Below are 24,755 nucleotides of genomic sequence, written 5' to 3'. Positions count from 1 at the left end.
CAGTATTTATATAAACATCTGATACTGAATTACCTATATCTCTTTCATTTTAATGCCAGATTTTAACCTGGTCATTATTATGAAATGGACAATTTTTAATAATATTAAATATTTCCCATAAATATGGAAATATATGTCAAAATCAAGAAAGCTATTTTAATATTTGTTACAAATATTAAACATTAACATGCAACTGGAAACAAGAGTCCTCTGATTCATCTCATTTTGCTTATTCAGAAAAAAGAACCTTGATGTCAATTTTACTCTTGAATCCTATTTTGTTGGTTGATCTCTAATTCTGATCACTGTTTGATACAAAGTTTTGGAATACACTAATAATCTAATATCCCAAATGTATTTATCATTTTAAAACTTATTTGTTCAAGGGGAAAATTAGAAATATCGACATCCTTTCACTATACCTCTGAGGGGTTTTCATCTCTCAAGAGTGGGAAGTTGTCCACAAGGGGGAGAAGAGATTGTAACATTTTTCTAACTATTCTGCAAGTGGAATTATACTTACACATTTCTGGATCTGTCATTTGGTAGCTAAAGGTGTTTTATTGTTATTATGAATTATTTTCAAATTACTTTTACTAGAAGGTAGATGAGTAAGTCATGAACGAAAGATATACAGTAAATATGATACCAATGACCACCAATGATAAGGATGATTTTGTTTTACATTTGATATTAACAGTGAAATCTTATGCAGGATGTAAGAGGTTTTTTATTCTATTGGATTTATTCCTTGATAAGCATGCATAGGATTTAAATCTTTTTACATCGTAATTCATGTACTATCCAATTAAAATGACATTTGCTCTTTTCTTTCATAGTCTTTCCAATCGTCCTTCCCCATAATACTGTAGATGCATGACACAGAATTGTGTGAATCATAAAATGTATTTTAAATATAATGAAAGTCTAAAATAATATAGTATTGAAACACTATGTTTATTTATATCACACCTGAAACTTCCAATTCCAGCTATTCTGTTTTACAGCTGCATATCGTCTACCCCATGCCCAAATTCCATCAGTTGCTCAGCATTCCAGATTCACTGATTATGTTTGTATGTTGAGCAGGCGGGAGATCCTTTTTTTTTTCCATTTCTATATTTTGCTAAGGCTTCTGACTTTTACACATGGTCCTTGATTTATGACAACAATGGATCCCCAAAATTTCTATTGCTAAGCACGACAGTTGTTAAGTGAATTGTGCCCCATTTTACAGCCTTTTTTGGCACAGTTGTTAAGTGAATCACTGCAGTTGTCAAGTAAATCACGCGGTCCTTAAGCAAATCTGGCTTCCCCCATTGACTTTGTTTGTCAGAATCAAGCTAGGAAGTTACAAGAGTTATCACATGATCCCAGGACACTGTAACTGTCATAAATTCATGCCAGTTCTCAAGTGCCTAAATGCTGATCACATGTCCATGGGATTACTGCAACAATCATATAAAAACTGGTCATAAGTCATTTTTTTCAGTGCTGTTGTAACTTCAAACGGTCACTGAACAAATGGTTGTAAGTTGAGGAGTACCTTCATATTGGCTGTAGCATTATGACTCAGTCTTAGAAAGCTGAATTCAGTTTTAGTATACAGGATGTGTTGCAAATACTAAATCAAGGCTTTCTGTAAAGAATGTTTAATTCCCGTGTGCCATCAACATATTGGTCTATTAGAGGTGAACATATTGGTCTTTTACAACCATTTATTTATTCAACAGCACTGTAAGAGGTGACTTATTATCAATCCTCACATGAGTTGTAGCGTGCCCAGGTTCATGTGATCAAAATTCAGGTGCTTAGCAACCAGCATCATCTAAGAGGATTGCAGTGTCCAGAGGTCCTGTGATCATCATTTGCGACTTTCCCAACCAAATTCTAACAAAGTCAAGGGGAGAAGCTGGATTCACTTAACAACTGTGTGATTCACTTAACAACTGCGGTGACTGTTTAACAACTATGGCAAAAATGTTATAAAATCAGGCATTACTCCCATGATTGCCTTGTTTGGGCCATTTTGGTCCCAATTGTGGCCATAAGCCTAGACTACCTATAAACAGCACTGTTCTAAAAAAAACCCAAACCCCTTTCTTTATTGGAATGTCTAACCTAGGACTTATTTATTCCTTCCTGAATAGATGTTTGGAAACTGGACCTTTGGAACACTGGTGTTCACAGTACTGGTATTCACTGTTACATTAAAGGTATAATCTCTAAAACACCAAAATTACAACATTCTTATAATCCAAATGATATGGAAGATATTTAAGAAAAAGTAATGTTTATAAAGTTTATAAAGATATTCATGGCATGGAAAAGGTAATAAAAGAGATTTCCCTCTCATAAACTAAAAGCTGTGGTATTTGTCAGAGCTCTTTGATTATTTAATCCTTTAAGAAGATGAACTTTTAGAAATCAAGGTAGTAATATTGGTCATAATGAGACTTGTTACTGCTGTAAGTCAAGCAAATTTTAAAAAGAGCCAGTGAAATTAATTACATAAAGTGCCTCATCTTATCAGCTCTTTATAAAAAGAATTTCTAAGAACTGTTCTGTATTTGGCTTCCAATTAGATTTGAATGCTTGGAGCTTTTAGAAGAAACTATCAATAACCATCTCAGTGGTAAACAAAAAAATAATTTTACAATTACAGCTTCTGAGGAACATGATGTAGAGAGAGCTGAGTAAGGAAGTGCATTTTTGGCTCATGAAAAAATAAAATTGATATTAAAATGAAAAAAAATTACATGGTATTGGAACAGAAAATGTAGGGGGGTGAAATAGTCTGATAACTGCTAATAAAATTTGCTGCAATTTATATACAACTATATTGTATTGCTTAAGAGTACTTTTCAGCACTTTGGTTTAGATAGCTAAGAACAAATTGCTCAAAAATCCAGGATTCCACAAGTTAAGGCCATCGTAAAGCAACTAAATATTTATATAGTCTCCTTTCCTCTAGACCCTGAAATATTGATATTAGTATCTTTCTATACAGCTTGCACTGGATACTCACTATTGGACATGGATTAACCACTTTGTGATCTGGGGATCACTACTTTTCTACATTGTCTTTTCTCTTCTCTGGGGAGGGATCATTTGGTAAGAAACCATTGTGAATCTATATTTAAATCCCTTTGTCTGTTGCATGTAAAAGTTCAGACATCCAGGGGTCACATTGTGTATCTAGGCCCTCATAGCCTCTGAACACTGGAACAGAACCTCTATGGCAGGCATGTCAAACTGCTGGCCCGCGGGCCAGATGTGTCACACTGAAACCGCGCCCACCCCATTACTGGCAATAGGGAAAAAGTCCCGATACGTCGCGTGATGTCACGTGACGTCACGAGTTTGAGATGCCTGCTCTACGGCATCTTTTAGGTGACCAGGGTGGAGATATAAATCTGAGTATCATTAGCATACTGATGATACCTCATCCCATGCTATTGGATAACCTCTCCCACTGGTTTCACCTTAAACACACACACACACACACAAACACACACACACACACACACACACACACACACAGTTAGTTTCTAATTGCTTCTACTCCCTTTTCTTGTTATTTTTCTAGGTTCTAATGGGGTCCTAGTTGTTAGCCCCAGCTCCAGAATCTAGTTGGGAGAGGACTTTCTAATATCTATGCTTGAGTCTCAGTAAAACCCTATTTATTTACTTGGGAGAAGTGTATACACACAAAAATAGCATGTTATTATTTTGTGTGGGAATGGAATGTACATGAATTATGTGTGTATTGCATTAATTTTCTTTATCTAGATTGTAGCCAATCTAGATAAGGTTTTTTAAAAGTTTCTTTTAATCCCACCTTTATTATTTTTTATAAATAAGGCAACAACACTGTGAGTTGGATTGAGAGAATGACTAGCCGAAAAATCATTTAGCTAGCTACCATGCCTAAGGAGTTGTTGAGTTCTAGAACTCAAAGTCTCTTAATTTCTAGCCTTATAACTTAGCCACTAGACCAAACTGGCTCTCTGAAGTTGCTTGCAAAATAATTTTTCTCCTAGCTTAGGGAAGACTATACTGCCAATGTAAATACGCCTATTAAAGAGACAGGTTAATAGAAAATACTGTCATTTTAGTTATTTATCTCCATGCAGAACAGTAATATCCAGTGAAAACATAGTATTTTGAGCTAACCAGTCTAGGAATATGGAGACGGAATATAATAATAAAAACATGCAAGTTGAAATCACTATTGTTTTAATTCATGTCTTCCACCCCTGACAGTATTTTACTCTTCATCCATTAGGCCATTCCTCAACTATCAGAGGATGTACTACATATTCCTGCAGATGCTATCTACTGGTCCTGCATGGCTGGGCATTATTATGCTTATAATTGTTAGTCTTCTTCCAGATGTGCTGAAAAAGGTTCTGTGCCAGCAGATATGGCCTACAGCAACAGAAAGAATTCAGGTAAAAAATTAGCTGTCTTATTTTTACAGAAAATATCTATCTAAATATCTTCTAAATATCTCTGATTTTATTGCTTAAATTTTTATTGAATCAGTTAATAAAATATTGAGAATAAAACTATTGTAATATTTTACATAGTAGTTTATTTTACATATGATTGGAATATAATGTATATGATTGGGAAAAGAAAAATATACAATAACAACAACAAACAAATCACAAAAAATCATCTTAAGAAGAAATATAAAATTGTAAAAATCCATCCCCAGTATTTCTATCAAAAAACTTGTATAAATAGATATAATTTACTAGGGAGTACGTTTATACTGTATTCCATAGTCTTGTTACATGGAGACCAAATGTGAACAAAACAAACTTTTAACTAAAAGACTCTTCAAAGAGTTTTCTACTATTTCTTATTTTTTAAAGTACTATTGTTCCAAAGAAAAATGCATCTTATGTTTTGCTGCAGTCACTTTAGCAGCTAAAAAAAAAATAGCATGTATTTGTTTCCAAGGAAAATGGATAATAAAATTACATTATTATTAATGATTAATAATGATCTTCATTTTTCTCAAAATATTAAAATAATTAAATTGCCATTACCATTATAGATATCAACTAAAATCCTTCCAGTATAGATTAGAAAGATTATATTTAATGTCATGCAATATAAAAGGCTATAGTAACATATTTTGATATTATATTCAATTTTATGCCAATTATATCCAAATGTTTACATAGTTTTACATTGCTTGCCAGGAAATAAGCTAGAGACTATATCTTTATGTATTCATGTTCTATAAAATTTATAAAATTATTTCTATTTTGGTTCCTTACTGTAATTGTGTAAACCAATTCAAACAGCTGTGATTGTTTCCATGGACATATCCACAGCCACAGAGTTGAATGTATGATGGGTTGAATGGATTTGACATCAGTGTATCATAACTTCAAAAGCTAGAAGTATCACTGCAGTCAAAGGCATTGTACCCAAAATCAAAAATCTGTTACCCTGATAATCTAATTATTTCTTAAATCACCCTTTAAAAATCAAATCTACTCTAAACTTCAAACATCTATAAAGTGGTATGCCAAATTAGGATTAAAAACACCAATTGCTTCTAATGTTTTATCTAACCTCCAATAAAGACTGTAGAACAATGCATTCCAAAACAGGTCCACACATTATTCCTGCCTTCCCTTTCCTACATGCTGTTGAAATTCCCAAGCAAGCATTTATCTTGGATTGTGTGGGATAACTATGCACACCTCAGGCAACTGAGCAAGTTTTCTCGCACCAGTCAGAAACCAGCTTGGCCAAACATCAATCAGAAGTCAGGATGTCTGGCTATAAAATCCTTGTTCCATTGCCCATGGTCTGTTTAGCAATTACTTTGTTTCTGAAGATGACAGCCACAGATGCTGGGAAAACATCTGTTCTCAAGACCATGATCACTAAATCCTAAACCCCAATATTGTGAAGAAATCCTCCAAACAATAAAGCACAGTGAATTCCAAAGCATGATGTTCAACATCCAAGTTTCCAGTCAATCTGAAATGTCATAAGTGGGAGGAGACAGGAATGGAAAGGCTAAAGTAGGCATTCTGATCTCAAAATCTGACATCAGATTTATCATCATTTATATATTTTCCCATGAATTTAATGACATAGTAATTTCTCTAAATAGTCTGACAGATAAAAGAATCTGACATTATTCAATGTTTGCCAAAGTGATGCAAAAATATATTATGACTCTTGGTTTTTCAGTTAAGCTCAATGTATCCAGTAGGATAATCTATTTTTTAAATGTAATACAATTTATCTATGTTGATATTTCAAATATATGGCAAACTTATATGAATAAATTTAAATAAATGGCCTTGTTATCTTCAAATTGTTGCTTAGAGATTATTTTTAGGACATCATGTGAAAAAAATAAAATCACACTATGCTATATAAATTGCATTGCATTAAATAATCTGAATGGCCTATGATAGTAGCCATTATAGAACTGAAACTGAGCTCCAGTACAATGAATTAAATATGTAGTAATACAGTAATAGTAAGTAGAAGAAGCAAGAATTGTTTTTTTAGCATGTTACACTTGCCTAAAGAACTAATGAATGCAGTGGTATAGCGGAGTCATCGTGCATAGGATTACAGTAATAATGAGGACATTGTACTATGTTCATAAAGGTGTCTGATGTACAAGTTTGAGGGACTTCTCCTTGATTTGAATGTGCACCTTTCTATATGCATTACCTTGTCATTGTTTCTTTGTAAGCCTTTGGGATTTAATCAGATTTATTCCTTGTGTTTCTTCTTTTCCCACTCTCAATACACTCCTGTCTTCCATACTGCTTTTTCTAAATAACTGCTACCTTGCTTTAAACTAAAAATGATGTACACGGGTACTACCATCAATCTTCTTGGGAAATCAGACTAAACACCAGTGCCTTTCTGTTGAGCAGTCTACCATCTTTATGCTTTCTCAGACTTCAAGCAGTCTAAGTTTCTAATGGAGCAAAAGGTGATTTTTTTCCTGCCTTTCTGCATGTGTGGTCATATCATTGAGAGGATGTTAGAAAGTGCATTCAGAACCACAACATATCAGTCATAATTCATCTTTCTAATGGAACATTAAACAACAATTACAATATTTTTATAGATTTTTTCTTTGCATTTCCAAGCGAACAATATATGTAACTGTATGCATGTATTCTTTATCATTGTATATAAATAATATAATATCCCTGTTGTGTTTATTCTTTTTTAGTAATTTAAATAGTATCCACAATTGCTAAGCATAGATGTGATGGGAATTCCTGAATGCCATTGTTCATTTGTAACCGTGAACCATAATTGCCATTATATGAACATGTCTGTCTAAATCTATGGATTCAAAGAATGCTGACTTTGAAAATGATTCAAAATGTTTTGGCTCTTGCATGATAGCATCTCTCATTTATTAAAAGATCCACTTTTTTCAAACATCCAGGTGTTTCGGTGATGGGAGACGATGCTAAGAAAGTAGGATCAGGAATCTCTATACTTTATGTTTGGCCTGTATTTCATATAGATATTCTTTCACTTTTCACTTTCCATTTTGATAGTATAAGTCTGATCTTTTTTTCCAAGTTCATTACAGTTTTTATGTTGTTCAACTTCTGAGTGGTAAGCAAGAAACATTTATTCTTAACATCTAAACTTGAAAGAGGAAGATTGTCTCTTTTTTTCCTTTTCTTTTCTTTTTTGGTGTTTTGTTTCCATGGCTTAATAAAGCGTATATGACAAACTGCATTGGGCTATTAAATCAATGAAGCAAAAGCTTTGGAGGAATCTTTTTCTTTTGGTAAATTATTAGCCAAATCCTATTTCCTATGATAATTCTAGACAATTACATAAAGCTAATTAGAATTTCTTCTAACTTGTATCTTTTTCTGACAACTACGCATTTATCTCATTTATTCTGCTATATATAATTATTCTGGTTTTACAAGATGGGTATTAATGTATCTTCATTTCTACTTAAGCTTTTCTTCAAACATTAGTCTTTTGCTATAAGCAAAATATTATTCCTTTAATTCAAATTTTCTTTTTGATTAAAATAGAAGTAAAAAGCAAGCATTAAATATGAAAATAAAAGTCAGATTTGGACTTCTGGACAGGATATAAATCTATAACTACTTTTCTGCATGTGGCCTATGGGTGTCTTCATTCTATCTTTTGCATGATCGGTATTATCCTTCCATTTAAAGGTATCACAGGTTTTTCCAGAAACGCAGTCTCAGTTGCAAGGGGACAATTTTTAGTCAGACCTAATTTCAGCAGGAATGGTGATGGTTGATGCTGAATCACTATATATTTGAATATAGATCAGTTACTATCTTCTGAAGTTCATGACTAATATCCACTACAAACCTAAAACTAGAAAATAAAAAAAAATTATGAAACCATTTTATGAAAGAATATAAAACCACTGAATTCTAATTATGATAAAAAAGTTATTTCTTGATGTTTTTTCCTCAACCTGTCAGGTTTTCATTAGCAGGATTTAAAGATTTTTGCATACATAAGCTATCCTAACATTATTTACATGCTCCTCTTAAGATGTTCATATTGGACCTATTGTATAGTTTCAGTGTTTTTCCTCATCCTTGCAGAGGAGTTTGAAACATAAATCAACTCTAAATGCTTTGATGAACAACGATGACCCTCTCCTTGAAGGAACCCTTTCTGCTTCCGAGACATAATTAGATCACTGATAGGTAACAGCATTGACCGTGGTATCATTAGGTAATTTCTATTAGTGTGCTGTGATATTTTCAAAGACAAAGCCATTTCCTCCAGAGTTTTTGCTATATTTTTCCAATTTAAGTCTGATTCTTCTATTCTGAGTATTATAGTCTGTTTTTCATTAGTTCACCATACAGGTAAGTTTATAATAATAGAATGTTGTGTGTGGGAGCATGTGTGTGCATGTATTTTGAAAAAAAAATAATTTAAAAACAAGCTAATTTGTTTTATTTTTTCACTGATTTTAATAAGGTTGCACGAACACTTGCAGTTTAATCAAATATGGTATTCAAACGACTGTAAGATGAGTCAAAGAACTTTGTCCCATATATTTTGTGTAAAACTTCCATATATAGTGAATGCTGCCATTCTGTAACATTGGCTGTACCTAACATGATGAAACAAATCTCATAGGTACCAGTGTTCATCTTAAATCTCCAAACATGTATATAAGCAACAGCTACAGACTTCAAAGCACTTGGATTAACATTATAGGTGCACAGGAGTATGCAGTTCCGAATAAATCAATTTCTTTAAGACATATTTTCACACATTATAAACAAGGAACAAGAAGCAGAAATACAATTTCACACACGTTTTATTGCATAGATTATAATGTGCAAAGAAGCACTTGGAAAGATAAACATATCCAAGGTTGTGTGAAACATTCGGAAGAAAATTTCCCAAAGCAAATTAGCATGAATGAAGTAGCTCTTCCTGATGCTTTAAAGCAGCCATATCTTCTTGGATGGCTTATATAGCTTCTTTAACAGCTGTCACTAACTGTTCCCATACAGATAATCCCACCTTTGGGATCACTACTAAGGAGAAGCAATTGTGCATGTTCTTTGCCTTTAGACAGTCAGGAACAGCTGCTAAAGCTGTTCCCTACTGCTTTGTGAATCACTCCTTCAGATATTTGTGCAACCTTAAATCTTTCCCTGCAAATTAGGGATGGAGATAACTTGAAGTGCTTTGAGAGCTGAATGCAATGAAATTTCATTTTAATGTATGCCGATTAGTGTACATTCAAAGTGACAGTGAAGTTATTGTGCTATTCTAGTAGCCCAAAACAGAGTTTCTAAAATGACCTGACCTTACTCTTTTTCATTTGAAAGTAGTCTAATCTGGTTTGATATCTGCATCTGGAAATTTAGATTTGGAAAAAAATAGAGCTTTCATTTCCCACAGCATGACAAAGAAATATAGCATTTTTGTTTTTTAGCAGTTATAAAATATGTAGAAAAGCTAAATTATCAGAGAAAAAGCGTGCAATTTTTTTATTTTTAAAAATAATTTATATTTTGAGATAGAATATACAGTAGAAACATTTGTAACATTAAATAGCCTATCTGATGATGAAAATCCACCAAAATGTCAGATAAATTAGTTTGGGGGAAGATCATTCCACAGAATGAGTATACGTAAGATGTTCTTCCCTTAATTCAATAGAATTGGTTATCATTTGAGGGAGCACTTTAAGTTAAGTGATTAATTTGTGTTTTCTATAAAATAAATCTGTCACTGGCAATCCACTGTAGCTCATAAAGCATTATCACATTGCTCAGACAGGAGATGGGAACAATCAGATGGAAGAAATGCTAAAAACAAAGATTATTTTTCAGATTGTAATTAGAGCAACTGCTAGTCATATGATAATAAAAATCACTCTGATTTTAGCCACTGGATCCCGCTACCCAGCATGATGCTTTATACAAAGGATAATATTTGAGAGAGATACAGTTACTGTAGTTTCACTCCTTGAACCCCAAAGCTGCAGGAAAACACAAATTAAGGCTTTGTGACAGATCAGACTCCTGAATAAATGAGTTTCTGTTCTCAGACTTTCAGGATTGCAACCAAATCTGGTATCACTGTAATAGGTAGAACTTAGAGCACTGTTTGCCAGCCATGGCTTTTTCCAAGTGTACGTATTCCAATATCCTGAATTTTCTAGCCGTGGCTCAAAAATCAGGAGGTTGGAATTTGCCTTTGTAGTTTTGGCTATAACGACAAGTTAATTCTTACATGAAAATATCCACATAATTTTTCTCTGTTGAAATTGAAGAAAACTATCTGCAATTTCAGTCATTTCAATATGTCATGATTATGCAGGATCATGTAAGATACTGTATAAAAAGTGGTTAATTGTGTAGCCATTTGGCCATATTGTCACTTTTAGATAGTAGTACTTAATTTCAGTTGTGATTATTAAAAATATATACATTCCTTTTGATTTTTTGGCAGAAAACATCAGGCCATGATCAGGACCCTATTTCAGAATTCACACCCCTTGCCTCTTTGAAGAGATCAAGATACCGAAGTAATGAATGCAAGAAGTCCTCAGCCAAAAGTTCTCGTTCTCATTCTAAAAAAATAATGTTCACACGCTGGGAAAACTATGATTATTCGATGCTCCCATCTATCTTTGCATATTCCAACTATTCCAAGCGTTGCAATTCCAGCACACCGTACTATCACCAAAGTGCAGGTTTTGAAACATCTCTGTGACAGATCACCAACTCAAGCCTTTAAGAACTACAGCAGCTCCCACCCCAGCCCACCTGCAAACCAGAAAACGTGACTTTTGCTGCCACGTGTAAGATCCTGACAAGCTGAGTCAAGAGCGCCTGCTACAAAACCAGGAGTATTGGTCTTTTTTATGTTTTTGAACTATTGAAACAATAGGTTATGTGCATAGTCTGGTACTGTGGAAATAGTTCTAATGCTATTTTCATTCTTGTCAGTCAAAAACTGTGTGTATTACCTCCATCATCCCTTTTTATTTGTTTGATGGGCCCTGCTTTGATTAGTGACTATCTCTGGATATGAATTTTGAAAAATGGTCAGTCATAAATAATACTTTTGGATGTGCAGTCAGCAAGTATATTCACTAATGCTGCTTCTGACAGTCTGTCCTTTCTTTGCTTTTTCTGTGGGTGTTTCTGCTGTGCAAATCAGCACTCAAAAACAGATTCTAGTATCTTTGTATTGTCAGTATAGGATTATATGTTATTTCAAAATATTCTTTTTTGGGGGGCTAAAGACCAATGTTTTAAAGTATATGTAGTATAATCCTTAAGAAGTCAGTCTGGCTATCAAATGTGTGATGTGGCCAGTACAGCAATTAGACTGAAAGTAATTATTGAACCTTTAAATTCAGCCATAGGAGATTGTAGTAATAAACAAACCAGTTAGTAACTCTAAAGTAGTATATTAGGAAGTGTTCTGCTAGTCTGTGGTCTTATTTTAATTAAGAAAAACAAACAATTGATTATTTAACAAATTATTATTAAAGCAAGTATTTTCTTGTTTTACTTTTAATTTGATCTTACAAGTAGAAGGGGAATCAACACTAACAAGAAATTTTATGGTATTAACTGACTCTGTGTGTTAGCTAGCACCACCACATGGTGTTTTCCCATTATTTAAATAGGGAGTCAATCAGACTTCAAGGGGGAAAAAAAAGCTTTTATATACAGGCTCGTCATTTTCAACAGACAGCTTGTGAGAACCACCACTTGTGACTCTAGTTTGCTTTCTATTGATTTTAATAACAGCAAACATATACCAGCTTGGTTTAATTTTTCTTCCAGTATTTTATTTAGATTATAAAAAAGGCTTATAGATTACAGAAACTAACATTGCTGTTTGTGCAAATTCCCTGTTAACTTCCTGAGCAGAGATAGGGACAACAGATATTTTAAAAGGCAATATGTGAAATATGCATTATACCAAAGACTATGAAGAAAAATGAATCTGGATTGTTCACAGGAGTCCAAGTCTGGTGGAGCAAGCAAGATGGGGCAAGTGAGGAAAACAAATATCATAACACAAATGTCACCCCTTATCTACCTACACATGACAATGTTGTGTTGTAATAAATAGATCTTGTGTTGTAATGTCACAACATAATATCTCATCATTTTTGCATCATCATGTGAGGAACAACCACCAATGAATGTTATCATTTTTATGTTTTCTCATTCCATACAGTTCCCCATATCATAGCATTTTGATAATTTTAAGATGCAAGCAATTTCCATTTCTGGTGTTGCTAACACACTTAAAATACATTTAATATTATATATTTATTTGACACTGCATACTTGAAGGTTGGGTAGAAAAGTCCCCTACATAAAACACTGGTTGTAAATTGTACATATATAAATATTTCTTATTCAAAAGAAAATCAACTTGATGTGGGTATTGATTTTATACCTGTGCTAGTGATAAATCTCTGGGTATAATTAGCAAAATTATTTTTAATGTATTTTTTTAGAAATCTAAAAAATGCCTCTGCAATGAAATATTTTTCAATACTGAAGCTCTTTATATATCTGATTTATGCATACATTTGTTAATATATCAATTCTATTTTTAAGTATATGTTTTAGAGGAATTTTTTTATATATATGAGTTTTTGGAGCTCTAGAATTTAGCTTATAATGGAACTGAGATTGTAGGAACTTTGATGAATGTTAATATTAGACATAGGTTTCATCCAAAGCTGCTGATTTTTATTTGCTTTTGCTTGTAAATAGACAGTCTTACAAGGAATTCTGCCACCATTATTTTGTATTGTTCCATAAAACTTTGTGTCATTTGCTCCGTTACGTTTTCATTTCCATCCATTAGCCTTAAATGGGAAGACTCTTATGGGATTATTAAAAATGCTGCATTCCTGCCCTGCATTCTTAAGAAAGATCTTATAGCAACGTTGTTGTATCTCAGCCGTTTCCTTAAAAAAAATTACAGGCTGAAACATTTAATGTTAGTTGTGGAGAAAAAAAAATATTAAAACATCTTTTACCACTGAGTTCAAGGGAAATCTGCCAGTGTATATATGTGTGAGAGTGTATGTGCGTGTCAAAAAAAGGGCAAATAGTACCCGAGACTGAACAATCAAAACCCTCCCCCCTTTTATCATCCACATAAAAAGAGGCAGGGCTTTAATCTGGCCGTGGCTGATACTTTCTTGACTTTTTTTGTGACTTTTTTGACCGCCCCTTTCTAGGAGCTGATCTTAGACTAAACCAGTTTTTAACATTAAACTCAATAGGCCTCCTATAATGATTGAATCTGGGATTCCATTCATTATATTAAGTTAGGAACAGTTTTGAGTTTGATAGCTTCATTTAGTTTTTAAAAATATTTTAGGAAAATGACAAAAGGAAAAGATATATAAGTATTAACTTCAATTTTTTTTTCACTGCCTTTCTATAATAGACATATGTGTAGAATTCAAGTGCAGAGACCTCAGTCAGAAGGGACCTTTGAGATCTTCTAGTCCAACCCCTTGCTCAAACTTTATGCATAAAATCTCAATATATGTACACTGGTACACCCAGTATTGAATTCTACAAAATAAATGAGATATTCAGTCATTACTTCTTACCTTGAAGATCTGAAAAACTAGACTGGTTATTGATTCAATTCTATGCTTGCACCACATTTGGTAATGGAAACCTTTTTTGATCTGAGTGGGAGCAAAGGAAATTACAGAAATATTATTTATAGCTGTGGTTCATTTCTATTCACTGTGCATTATACCCCATAATTAAATATTACAAATGAGTAGCAATAAATAATCAATAAAATTAATCAAAACTGATGAAAATCTAAGAAGAGAGAATACTTCATTTTGTATTATTCCCTCCCCAAGTCAGTGCTACCAATTTTTCTGGTTATTTATGTCTATTATTTTGTACAACTACTTGACATAAAAACAAAACCATTTAATCACCTGATTGCATCAACTTGTTTATTACACATATAATGCAAGAATCAAAGGAAATTACACATTGTGATATCCATAAGATGTCAAAAAGCTTTAATGAAATATTGTCAAAAGTATTATAAAAGAATTCTGTGTATGATTGTACATTGTATAATTGCACACATCAGTTTCTATAGCTTTACCTTTGTCAAAACTATACAGAATTTTAAGTATATCTGAAATTCTGTGATGTGCTAACTGTTCTCAATAATCTTTCAACCTATATTGCAAAGTAGAATTGGCAGAAGATGCTCTTGGGAAAAGCGGAACATAGTTATTAGAACATTAATCATTAAAATATCTATAGTCATCAGCACTAAATACTGACATGTATTTGTAAATGGTACAGTGATAAGTTCACTTGCCTGATAATTCAGCCTTTAAAATCTCTGTTAATCTATAATACTTAATTAAAAGGTTCAAAGCAGTCTCAATTATTAAGATGATATATATAAATATATATAAATATAATATATATGTGCATTGATGTAAAGTTTATTTTCTGTGCTGTTTTTAAACTTTCATTTCTGTAGATAACATGAATTCTTTATATCCATATTTTGGGACTTTCTGTAGATTCTATATAAAGCAGTAGATGTTTAAATCTGCTTGCAATAAAATAAAATTTACATATTTGTTTTGGTGTATTGTGTACCAGTCTTATGCTGAATACTTTTATACATAATCAGATTTTACTATTGTCTTTTTTTACTATTAGTGCAGAAAAAATAGAGGTACTTTCAGAAGGTAAAAACACCTGATCAAGCATGATTTTTTCAGTGACTAGTAAAGGAACATGATTGTTTTGCTAGTTTTGCTTTTTAAAATTAGCAATAACTAAAGTTACCGTGTCTTGATTTGCACTGTAGGGAGGAAAGAAAGCTTCACTTTAAAAAAAAACCCCTTCATACCTACAAAAGATGAAAAATAAAAATTGAATATGGGAATTGAAATTGCCAACTTAATTTTTTTGAAGCAATTATTTTTGGCCATTCATAAAACTGCTACTGTTAGGAGCATAACTATTTCAGGTAGTCCTCGACTTATGACCACAGTTGAGACTGTTATTAAGTGAGACTTCTGTTAAATGAATTTCTTGTCTCAGTTGTTAAGTGAATCACTGTAATTGATAAGTTAGCCCAGTTGTTAAGTGAATCTGGCTTCCCCCGTTGACTTTGCTTGTCAGAAATTTGCAAAAGGAGATCACATAACGTTGGAACACAGAAATGGTCATAAATATGAACCAGTTGCCAAGCATCTGAATTTTGATCACATGACCATGGGGATGCTGCAAAGGTCATACCTTTGAGAAATGGTCATAAGTCACTGTTGGTAGAAATTCTAGCCCACTGAATAACACCAAACAGCAAGTTGAAATTAGACAGAGATTTATTGACTACAACAGTTTGCAAAGCATGGTGGACTCCAAATAAATATTTGAGCCACACCTAGTCACAGCGAAAACACACATTATATACATTTTATCCCGACGCCTTGGCCCCTCCTCTTACAATTTTATCAGAGCCGCCTAAACCAAATATATTATCCCTGCCCCTTACCATTTTGCTTCACCTATTCCCTTATATGTACTTTATCATGAAATCCTACAGCTCGGTGTGGAAATCCTATAGCCTACGTGCGGAACTCTTACAAGGTACGTGTACATGTAGAAATTGTGTAGAAATCTTGCAGTCTACGTGTAGAAATTTTACAGAGTACGTGTCACTTAACTTTACTTTTTATTCTAAAATTTTATTCCTAACAGATCCACCCTTTTTCTTTGCATACCTAATAAAATTTTAGAATCTTCTTAAATTAATTTCAATCTCTTCTTTGTGATTATTCTGTTATGTCTACCTTGTTTTTAATTTCCTTAAAAGCTAACAGTGTCTGTATCTTTTCCTCCCGTTTGATGCCATCCATTATACTGGTTATAGTTTTATGGACTAAATTTTTAATCATAGGAATTAGGCAGGGCAAACACATTCCTAATAATATGCCCACCATGAATAATTCTTATTTCCAATTGTGAAAGATTCCTCTCAAAATTCCCCCTTCATCTAGAAGACCAGTCCAACTCTGGACTGGAACATGTACAAGTTGTCTCATTTCAGTGGTTAATTGCTTCACCGTTGCACCTGTTTCATCTATTTGTAAGCAACAGTTCATTGAATTAAACTTCCCACATACCCCTCCTTCCTTAGCTAATATCTTTTCTTTCTTTATAGTGATATAGGTTGATGGATCTGTTCCTGTTCCGTCTATCCCAGATCCATAACTTACTACCGTATATGCTGGCGTACAAGGCGACCCGGCGTATAAGATGACCCCCATCTTTATCGCTGAGCCGCATTCCTAGAACGTCGTCTTATATGCTGGAAACTACCAGTATTTCCGGCGTATAAGACGACACCCGTCTTTGGCGCCGATTTTAGCGCTCGTGGAAGTCACCTTATACACCAGCATATACGGTATATCAGGATGGTTCTTAGTGATTTCCAACTTCATCGTATTAGTTCCATATATTCTTTTAAATTGGGTAATACCATTACGTCCTGGATAACCTTTTCCAGTGTAATCACACACACAACTCCACCCTGAACATTTAGTAGATCCTGCACAAGGTAATCATTGATTGGGGTTCCCATGTACAAAGTTCAAATTAGTGGAACATATATATTTATGATTTTTTTTATATGCTGTGATCCAACTAGAGTCTCCACACTTTGTGGCGAGAGAAGATAGACTTAATACTGTGCATGCATCAAATTGCATCAAAGCCTTTTCTGTCCCTTTTTCTAATATTTTAGTAGAATTAATGTATATTAATCTTTCTTCACCTTCAGGTCTCTGTCTCACTCCTACTTTAGCTAAACCCACATATATACTTAAATTCAAATATGTTGGTATCGATGGATCATAGCATTGTATCTTTTTGTCTCTTCCCTTACAAACTGAATATTGTGTTTTATTTAATTGACATATAGATTGAAATATACACCCCTTTGGTGGCATTGGTAATGCAGGCTTCACATCCTTCTGCTTCAGTTGCTCTTCTATATCACTCCCTAGAGAGGGAGAGGTATACAGCCAGGGACAAATATACAGCACTAGGGATTCACATTTTATATTAATCTTTTTCTTCTAAATTGTGATATTTTATGAAGGCTTCTCGTTGTTCTTCCTCGACTAATTGGATTGAAGGAGTATCTTTTAGAGTATATCTTACCACTCCAGTCAATATCTCAGTATATTCCTCAAAAGGTTTCAATTTCTTTTCAATGAGTACTATATCGCATGGTCCAAAATGTTCTTCACATCCAGTACATCTTACACAGTCAATACAATGGAAACAACAACAATCAACATGGCATTTACAGTCACAGTACCAACACATTTAAACAGGAATTTTACAAAGTATCAATTTAAACGAGTCGTCACCCGGAACACAGGTCCTCTGTCCTTTTGGTTCAGCTACTGGTCCCTTCACTCGCATATGAGTCCACCCTTTTTCTTTTGTCCGAACTGCAGTTTCAGAGATCAGCAACATCTGGAATGGTCCTTCCTGCTTAGGTTGCAATTTCTCCTCTTTCTACATTCGGATCAGGATCCACTGTCCCACCTCAAACTTGTGGACAGGAAATTCCAAAGGGGGTGTTTGGATCAACAAGCCTTGTTTCCTGCAATGATCAAGATACTGCGACAGTTTATGCACATGTCTTATTACTTTATCCCTTGTTACTAAAGAGTCCATGGAAATGTTTCCAGGCATAAATGACACACCATATAACAATTCATAAGGAGACAATCCTAAATCTTTCCGTGGTTGTGTTCTTATTTGCAACAATACTAAAGATAAACATTTTATCCAAGTCATTTGAGTTTCATATTGTGGAATTTCCCACTTGAGGTAATTTAAAATCAACTTGAATGCATTGAAATAACCTCACCATTAGATGTTATAGAACATTTTATGTATTTGTCTACATATCATACTTATCGTATAACCAACCATATATTAACCATAGAAAAGTATCAATTATCCTTCCCCTAGCCATTCCTTTGTCCGTATGTATTTACAAACAGATTACTTAGTAAAGAGCCAACAAAGGAGCGCTCTCCAAACTCTGCATGAGTTTGTTTGCATACAAATCTTTATTCAAAACAACATAGCTCATTTATAATCCAATTTTTTTTCTCAACTCCTTCATTTTAAACAAGGGTTGAATTATAATTCCTTCAATTTTCTTAGGTATTATTATTATTTTATCAGTGTGTCCTGCATAGAGATAAAAACATAAAAAAATAAAACAACAACAAAAAGCAACTCCACAAAATAAATAAATAAACAAGCTTAATAAGATATTCTGAGTTACTGAAATAGTTTTGTATCAAACTCTAGTATCAACTCTTTGGTTTTAATTTAATTTTTGTCAAATTCCAATTTAATCAGATTCCATTCAGATGGAAACAAATTTCCATTAAATAGGTTAAATCATTTATAAATCTAAACAAATCAATTCAAAATCATTTCTATTGGTTAATGGTTATATAGGTGTATTCCAGTTCTTCTCATACTTCATTTATTTTTAAAAAATAACCTTATTTCTTACTGCAAGAATGGGTATTAAATTTCACATCCACCCATCTTCCTCAAACCAGAATTCTAAGCAGAAAAAAAAGTTTAAAAGATCAGACCCCCCTTTTCTGTCTCTCTCGCTTTTAAAGCAACACCTGGGGGTGGGGGGAAAGAGACAGGAAAAGAAGAAATTACACAACAATTTCACCACTAACAAAATAGTTTTCTCTTCACATGCATTTTCCATTTCACTTTTACAGTAACAACAAAAAAATCAGCAGTTTACTGTTTCTTTCACAGTCTGGGATGGGGGAGAAACTCACACAGAGACACACACACACACACACACACACATACACAGGATCAGCACATCCACACATTCATTTCCATTCAAACTGCTTGTATAAACACTTTCACATACAGATATTTCATTTCATACTTTCTCCTGACAAACAAATAACTATTATTATAATTTCAAGGAACTGTTCAAAAGCCAATGAGCATCTTTCCTCTCCCAATTTCCTTTGCTCTTAGAGCTTGCCTATTAACTTTCTTGCAAAATGAGACATCCAGCCGTTATTTGTTTCACAATAGTGAAAACTCTCCTGTAGCCATACCTTTCAGAAACACATCTTCTAAAACCCTCATGGAGTATTTGGATTACTTCACGTGTTATGGCTTTATTCAGCACCTGCTATCCATCAGGTAATATCCATTTTCCTTCTGTATTCTTTCCTTTTGTTTTATTACTTGGTTTATTGTGGCAATCATCATTTTATTCTGTTGCCTAAATTTCTCTACATCCCTTTGCACATATACCTTTTGTGCCTCCTTCAACAAGTCATCTATACTTTTCCCTGTCCATCCCTCCAATTTTTGTAGTTTTTTGCTTATATCTGGCCAGGATTTTATCACAAATTGTATTTTAACCAGAGGAATATTTGCTGGGTCATCTGGATCAGTTCCAGAATACTTCCTCATTCCGTCTTTCAATCTTTGGAGGAATGTAGCTGGAGATACTTCTTTTTCTTGTTCTATCATTAAAGTTTTACTCATGTTCTGTGCTTTTGGAACAGCTTCTCTTATTCCTCTTATCAATAATACTCTCATATCTTCCACATTTTGTCTATCTGCAGCATTATTATTATCCCAATTTGGTCTTATTACAGGAACCTTTACATCTGCCAAAATTTCCCCCTGTGCTTGGGGATTATGTTCCCTAGTCCAGACCAAATGAGCTGCTCTTTGAATTAACTGTCTTTCTTCTGCTGTAAGTAATGTGCTCTGTATCACTCCTAATTCATCCCATGTGTATATGTTTGCTCCTAACAACAGATCTAGTTGCTCTGCTACCCCTACTGGATCTTCTATCGTGCTTTTCATTTCTTTCTTAAAGGCGCATAATTCAGATACCTTTAAAGGCTCATGTACAAAACTGATAGGGGCCTGTCCTTGACCATCTACTCCATTGGGTACTTCTCTTAAAGCAAAAGCCTGTAGTGGTTTATCCTTAAAGGGAAAATTCTTTATATCTTTCTTCAATTGTTCCAATTCTTTTACTAATACCTTATAGGGTCCACCTCTCACAGCTCCCTGGGCTTGTGTTACAGGAGCTGGTAGGGGTGGTGGAATAGGTATTTGTACATTTGTTGGTTGTGGTAGATTAGGATTATAAGGTGGGGGTAAATATTTAATGGATTTTTCATCATCTTCTTCCTTTATTTCATTCTTCTCTTCTTCTTGTAAATATATTGAGGTTATTTTATGAGGGCTAGGGCCACTCATAGTCAAGGTGACCCATTTACCTGGGTTCCAAATTAAAGCATAGTCTAATTCATTGACTAATGATTTGCATGTTTTCCTTCACACATATTCATATAAATTCTGACAAGCAAAATAGTCATTTGTTCCTAATCTAGGCACTCTTACTTTTTCATCTTCCCACCAGACAAAACAACACAAATTAACCATATCTTCCTTGGTTATGGCTAGTTTACTAATTATTTCATTATACGGAGGTTTTCCCCAATTACTCAACAAAATCCCTAATGGACTTTCTTTATCTATATTTAATTTGGGGTTCCTCCTTATTTTTCTCAAACATTTCTTTCCTGGAGTACTCCCTGTGTTGCCCATACTGGTTTACCGTCCTGTGTATTCCAATTGAGACTTCACGTAAATTCCTTAATTCACTTCCCCCTGATCCTCCTAGATATGCACTCGCATATCAGAGGTCCACTTTCGCTAAGCGGATACTTGGGACGTCTCACACACACACTGTCTCAAATTCACACAGGCCTACCCAGTCTTCCCACCGACTGCCTAGGCAGTGTATACTGGCCATCTCAGAACACTTACCTAGGTCCGTGCACGGAGTTGCCCAGTTCCCAGAAGCCAGCAACACACACACCGGTTCAATTCGTATCTCTGTCTAATATCAACTCTATGGGTTCGCCGAGGAAAGCGTTGCTGCTCCTTTACCAACAAGATGAGATAGACTGTCGAAATCGACAGGGCATGCCTTCCACGTCACCTTCTGGATCTGGTGCAGACAAATGATCCTGGTCTCGAGCCCCATGTTGGGCGCCAAAACTGTTGGTAGAAATTCTAGCCCACTGAATAACACCAAAAAGCAAGTTGAAATTAGACAGAGATTTATTGGCTACAACGGTTTGCAAAGCGTGGTGGACTCCAAATAAATATTTGAGCCACACCTAGTCACAGCGAAAACACACATATACATTCTATCCCGACACCTTGGCCCCTCCTCTGAGGTTACAATCTTATCAGAGCCGTCTAAACAAAATACATTATCCCTGCCCCTTACTATTTTGCTTCACCTATTCCCTTATATGTACTTTATCATGAAATCCTACAGTTCAATGTGGAAATCCTAAAGCCTACGTGCGGAACTCTTACAAGGTACGTGTACATGTAGAAATTGTGTAGAAATCTTGCAGTCTACATGTAGAAATTTTGTGTAGAAATCTTACGTGTAGAAATTTTACAGAGTACGTGTCACTTAACTTTACTTTTTATTCTAAAATTTTATTCCTAACAGTCACTTTTTTCAGTGTTGTAATTTTGAACAGTCACTAAATGAACTGTTGTAAGTTGAGGACTACCTGTATTAGATAACAAAACGCTACCTGTTGTCCCACCATCTTGGTGGTCCTGTGATCAAGATTTGGGTGTTTGGCAAATGGTATTTATGATAGTTGTACTGTCCCAGGATCATGTGATCACCATTTGTAAACTTCCCAGCCAGCTCTAGACAAGCAATTGCATGATTCACTTAAAAACTGCAGTGATTCACTTAACTGTGGTAAAAAAAGTCACAAAATGGGGCAAAACTCACTTAACAACTGCCTTGCTCAGCAACAGAAATTTTGGGCTCCATTGTTGTTGTAAATCAAGAACTACCTGAATAGGGCTATCTTGCCTCCTTTCTGCTTATATTAACTGTATAGATACATCCAGAGATTTATAAATTCTATATATTTTACCAATGCAAAGGTGAGGCAGGGAGCCTGGCAGGCCTCAACAGATATCTCTAATCACACATTAACAGGTCAGTATTTTGCTCACACACAAGCTTAATGTGATTCCAGTCAATTTACTGAACTAAATCAAGTCCCATGGAAGATGCTCCACTGTATAATATCTAATATGTAATGGAGAGTGTGCTATACTCAAACACATTATGAAAGAAAGAAAGCAATCCAACATCCGCTGTTTCAGAATACAGCTTCTACAGTTCCAAAGTATTGGCTATACTGGTTAAGGACTATCAAAGTTACAATCTAAAACAGTGATGGCGAACCTTTTAGAGACCAAGTGTCCAAACTGCAACCCAAAACCCACTTATGTATTGTCGGGTGCCGGGTGGGCATGCCTATTGGGTGGGTGTGGCCCATTGGGTGGGCATGGCTGCCGTGGTAATGGCAGACTGGGTGGGACTAAAAAGTTCAATCAATCAATTCCAACTTTGCAAGATCTTTTTTTTTACCCGCAAAAAGTTGAAATTGATTGATTGAACCCTTTTTTTATGTTGCACACCACGGCGGAGGCCTAAAGTGAAAAAGTTTTATAAAACCCAGCTGAAGGCCTAGGACTGGGGCGACGGCGCTTGTGCCCACAGAGAGGGCTCTGCGTGCCATCTGTGGCATGCGTGCCATAGGTTCGCCACCACGGATCTAAAACATCCAGCTAGCCCTTGGTGGCTTACATCTAAACTACATAGAGCCTTGGTCTGATTCAGCCATGCTGTAGTGTAGATGGTAAAGTAACAGTCAAAGCACCTGGCTAGCATTGTCTGAGTTTGAAATCTATGCAATCTGCATGACCAATAAGCAGATGGGAGTCCACCAGGAGGTTGTCTAGACTTGGCACTCTAAAGAAACATCCTGGAAGAAGACAGCAGCTAGCTATGTCAATATTTCTACCCATAAAACTTCATGGTCATTTCCATGAAGTCAACAGCGAGCGGTTAAGTAGAACATTTCCTCTGCTGCACTTTTTATAGCTCAACTTTAAAGCCCTTACAGATATATTTTCATTCAATAAAACAAACTCGTATCGATAAAAATAGATCACTGATAATTTTTCCTGTGCAATCTTAAAACGACATGGCCTACTAACCAGGCCAGTCATACACATCTAATCATTTAGCAATTAGGTCTTAGTAACCACAACGTTCAAAGAGACCTGTGGGGAAATAGCACGCCAGCCTTATTTTCTCATCTGTATTTCAGTTCTGGTCCTCAATCTGGAACGTTGATGGATCAGGCCTGGCAGAAGAGCTTAAATTTTGTAGGGCAGATCTTGAATAACTTCCCCCGCCCACCCCCGCCGTTAAACAAACAAAGGCGAGCCTGCAAATGGAGAAATCCGGCCACGTAGGCAACGTAAGGACGTGGGGGGGGGGGGATGCGCGAACATATAGCTGCGTCGGCTTCGAAGGGAGGGCGTCCCATCAACTCATTCAGTTCAGTCCTGGGCAGGCTTATACAACGCAATCCTCTTAGCCACTATCCAGAAAAAGGACCAGCGGCTGAGCCCCAAGCCGTGAGAGAAACACTCGCAATAGAGAACCAGCCACGCTACTGGTCCGAAAGGCAAGTTTCATCACCCGATAACCCCCCCCCCCGCCCCTCAGACACCCGGGCCTGGCAGAGACAACGGTGTTGAGCTACAGCATCCCGCCTTTCTCTCCTCCGCCTCTTCAGTTCGGGCCGAGCAGCGGTTGAGGGGAGTGGGCGGCGCTGAGCGTCGGCGGAGAGGCGCGCGTCGGGCTGCGAAACGCTGTTCCGCCCCCTCCCTTTCTCCCTCCCTCCCCACCTTACGAGGCGCCGGTTCCCCTGGAGGGGAGCAGCCGCGGACTAAAGGAACTGGCCGCAGGGAGCCGGACAGGGGAGGCGACCGTTCCGAGAGTACCTTGTGGCTCCATTGTGGTCCTGAGAAGCAGCAACGCCAACAACCCGCCGCCGCCGCCGCTGCTTTCTCCGGGGCGGGTGAAAGTCAAGGAGTCAGCCCGACAGGTGCGCGGTATATGTATGTGTGAATGTGTTTCTTTGGTTGGGCGGCTCCTCTATCGCTGCTGCGTGCAGGGAAGTGCGACGGGCGTTGCCAAGGGCAAAATTG

At 35.5% G+C, this 24,755-nt stretch overlaps 3 protein-coding genes across 12 annotated transcripts in view; 2 read left to right on the top strand and 1 right to left on the bottom strand.

Annotated features, from left to right (window-relative positions):
- Window positions 1–15,176, top strand: part of ATP11A (ATPase phospholipid transporting 11A) — a 170,492-nt gene extending 155,316 nt beyond the window's left edge. Inside the window, exons 26-30 of one of the 5 annotated variants that reach the window (XM_039359715.1) lie at window positions 2,151–2,216; window positions 3,011–3,114; window positions 4,289–4,454; window positions 8,622–8,726; window positions 11,002–11,139. In XM_039359715.1, coding sequence (XP_039215649.1) covers window positions 2,151–2,216; window positions 3,011–3,114; window positions 4,289–4,454; window positions 8,622–8,711 — 426 coding nt within the window. In that variant the 3' untranslated portion in view covers window positions 8,712–8,726; window positions 11,002–11,139. Of the gene's footprint in view, window positions 1–2,150; window positions 2,217–3,010; window positions 3,115–4,288; window positions 4,455–6,899; window positions 8,957–11,001 lie in introns of those variants that run through there. The other 4 variants (XM_039359717.1, XM_039359713.1, XM_039359714.1 and 1 more) reach the window with 4 other exon arrangements.
- A 2,043-nt stretch (window positions 15,177–17,219) lies between these two features.
- On the bottom strand, window positions 17,220–24,755 carry LOC120315421. Of its 4 annotated transcripts, XR_005558680.1 has the most exons (3): window positions 24,549–24,744; window positions 21,471–21,727; window positions 17,220–18,213 (listed from the first exon to the last, which is right to left on the bottom strand). XR_005558680.1 is itself a non-coding variant. In XM_039359733.1 (2 exons), the coding sequence occupies exon 2, from the start codon at window positions 20,895–20,897 to the stop codon at window positions 19,797–19,799; it is 1,101 nt and encodes a 366-aa protein (XP_039215667.1). In that variant the 5' UTR covers window positions 20,898–21,727; window positions 24,549–24,755; the 3' UTR covers window positions 19,475–19,796. The 4 variants fall into 4 exon arrangements, 2 of the variants coding, with proteins under 2 accessions (XP_039215667.1, XP_039215668.1); XR_005558679.1 differs by lacking the exon at window positions 21,471–21,727 and having other exon boundaries at window positions 24,549–24,730; XM_039359733.1 differs by lacking the exon at window positions 17,220–18,213 and having other exon boundaries at window positions 19,475–21,727; window positions 24,549–24,755.
- Window positions 24,396–24,755, top strand: part of MCF2L (MCF.2 cell line derived transforming sequence like) — a 114,207-nt gene continuing 113,847 nt past the window's right edge. Inside the window, exon 1 of one of the 3 annotated variants that reach the window (XR_005558678.1) lies at window positions 24,396–24,652. The gene's annotated coding sequence lies outside the window, so the exon portion shown is untranslated. The remainder of the gene's footprint in view (window positions 24,653–24,755) is intronic. The other 2 variants (XM_039359720.1, XM_039359725.1) reach the window with 2 other exon arrangements.

Source organism: Crotalus tigris, unplaced genomic scaffold, assembly GCF_016545835.1.
Source record: "Crotalus tigris isolate CLP2741 ecotype Arizona unplaced genomic scaffold, ASM1654583v1 scf7180000019116.999743, whole genome shotgun sequence".
NCBI classification, from domain to species: Eukaryota; Metazoa; Chordata; class Lepidosauria; order Squamata; family Viperidae; genus Crotalus; species Crotalus tigris.
The sequence above is the reverse complement of the archived record's forward strand: the minus strand, read 5'-3'. Positions and strand labels throughout refer to the sequence as shown.

What these genes read in the sequence shown, in the direction of transcription:
- LOC120315421 (XM_039359733.1), bottom strand. Translation starts at nt 20,897, where the DNA reads ATGAGTGGCCCTAGCCCTCATAAAATAACCTCAATATATTTACAAGAA.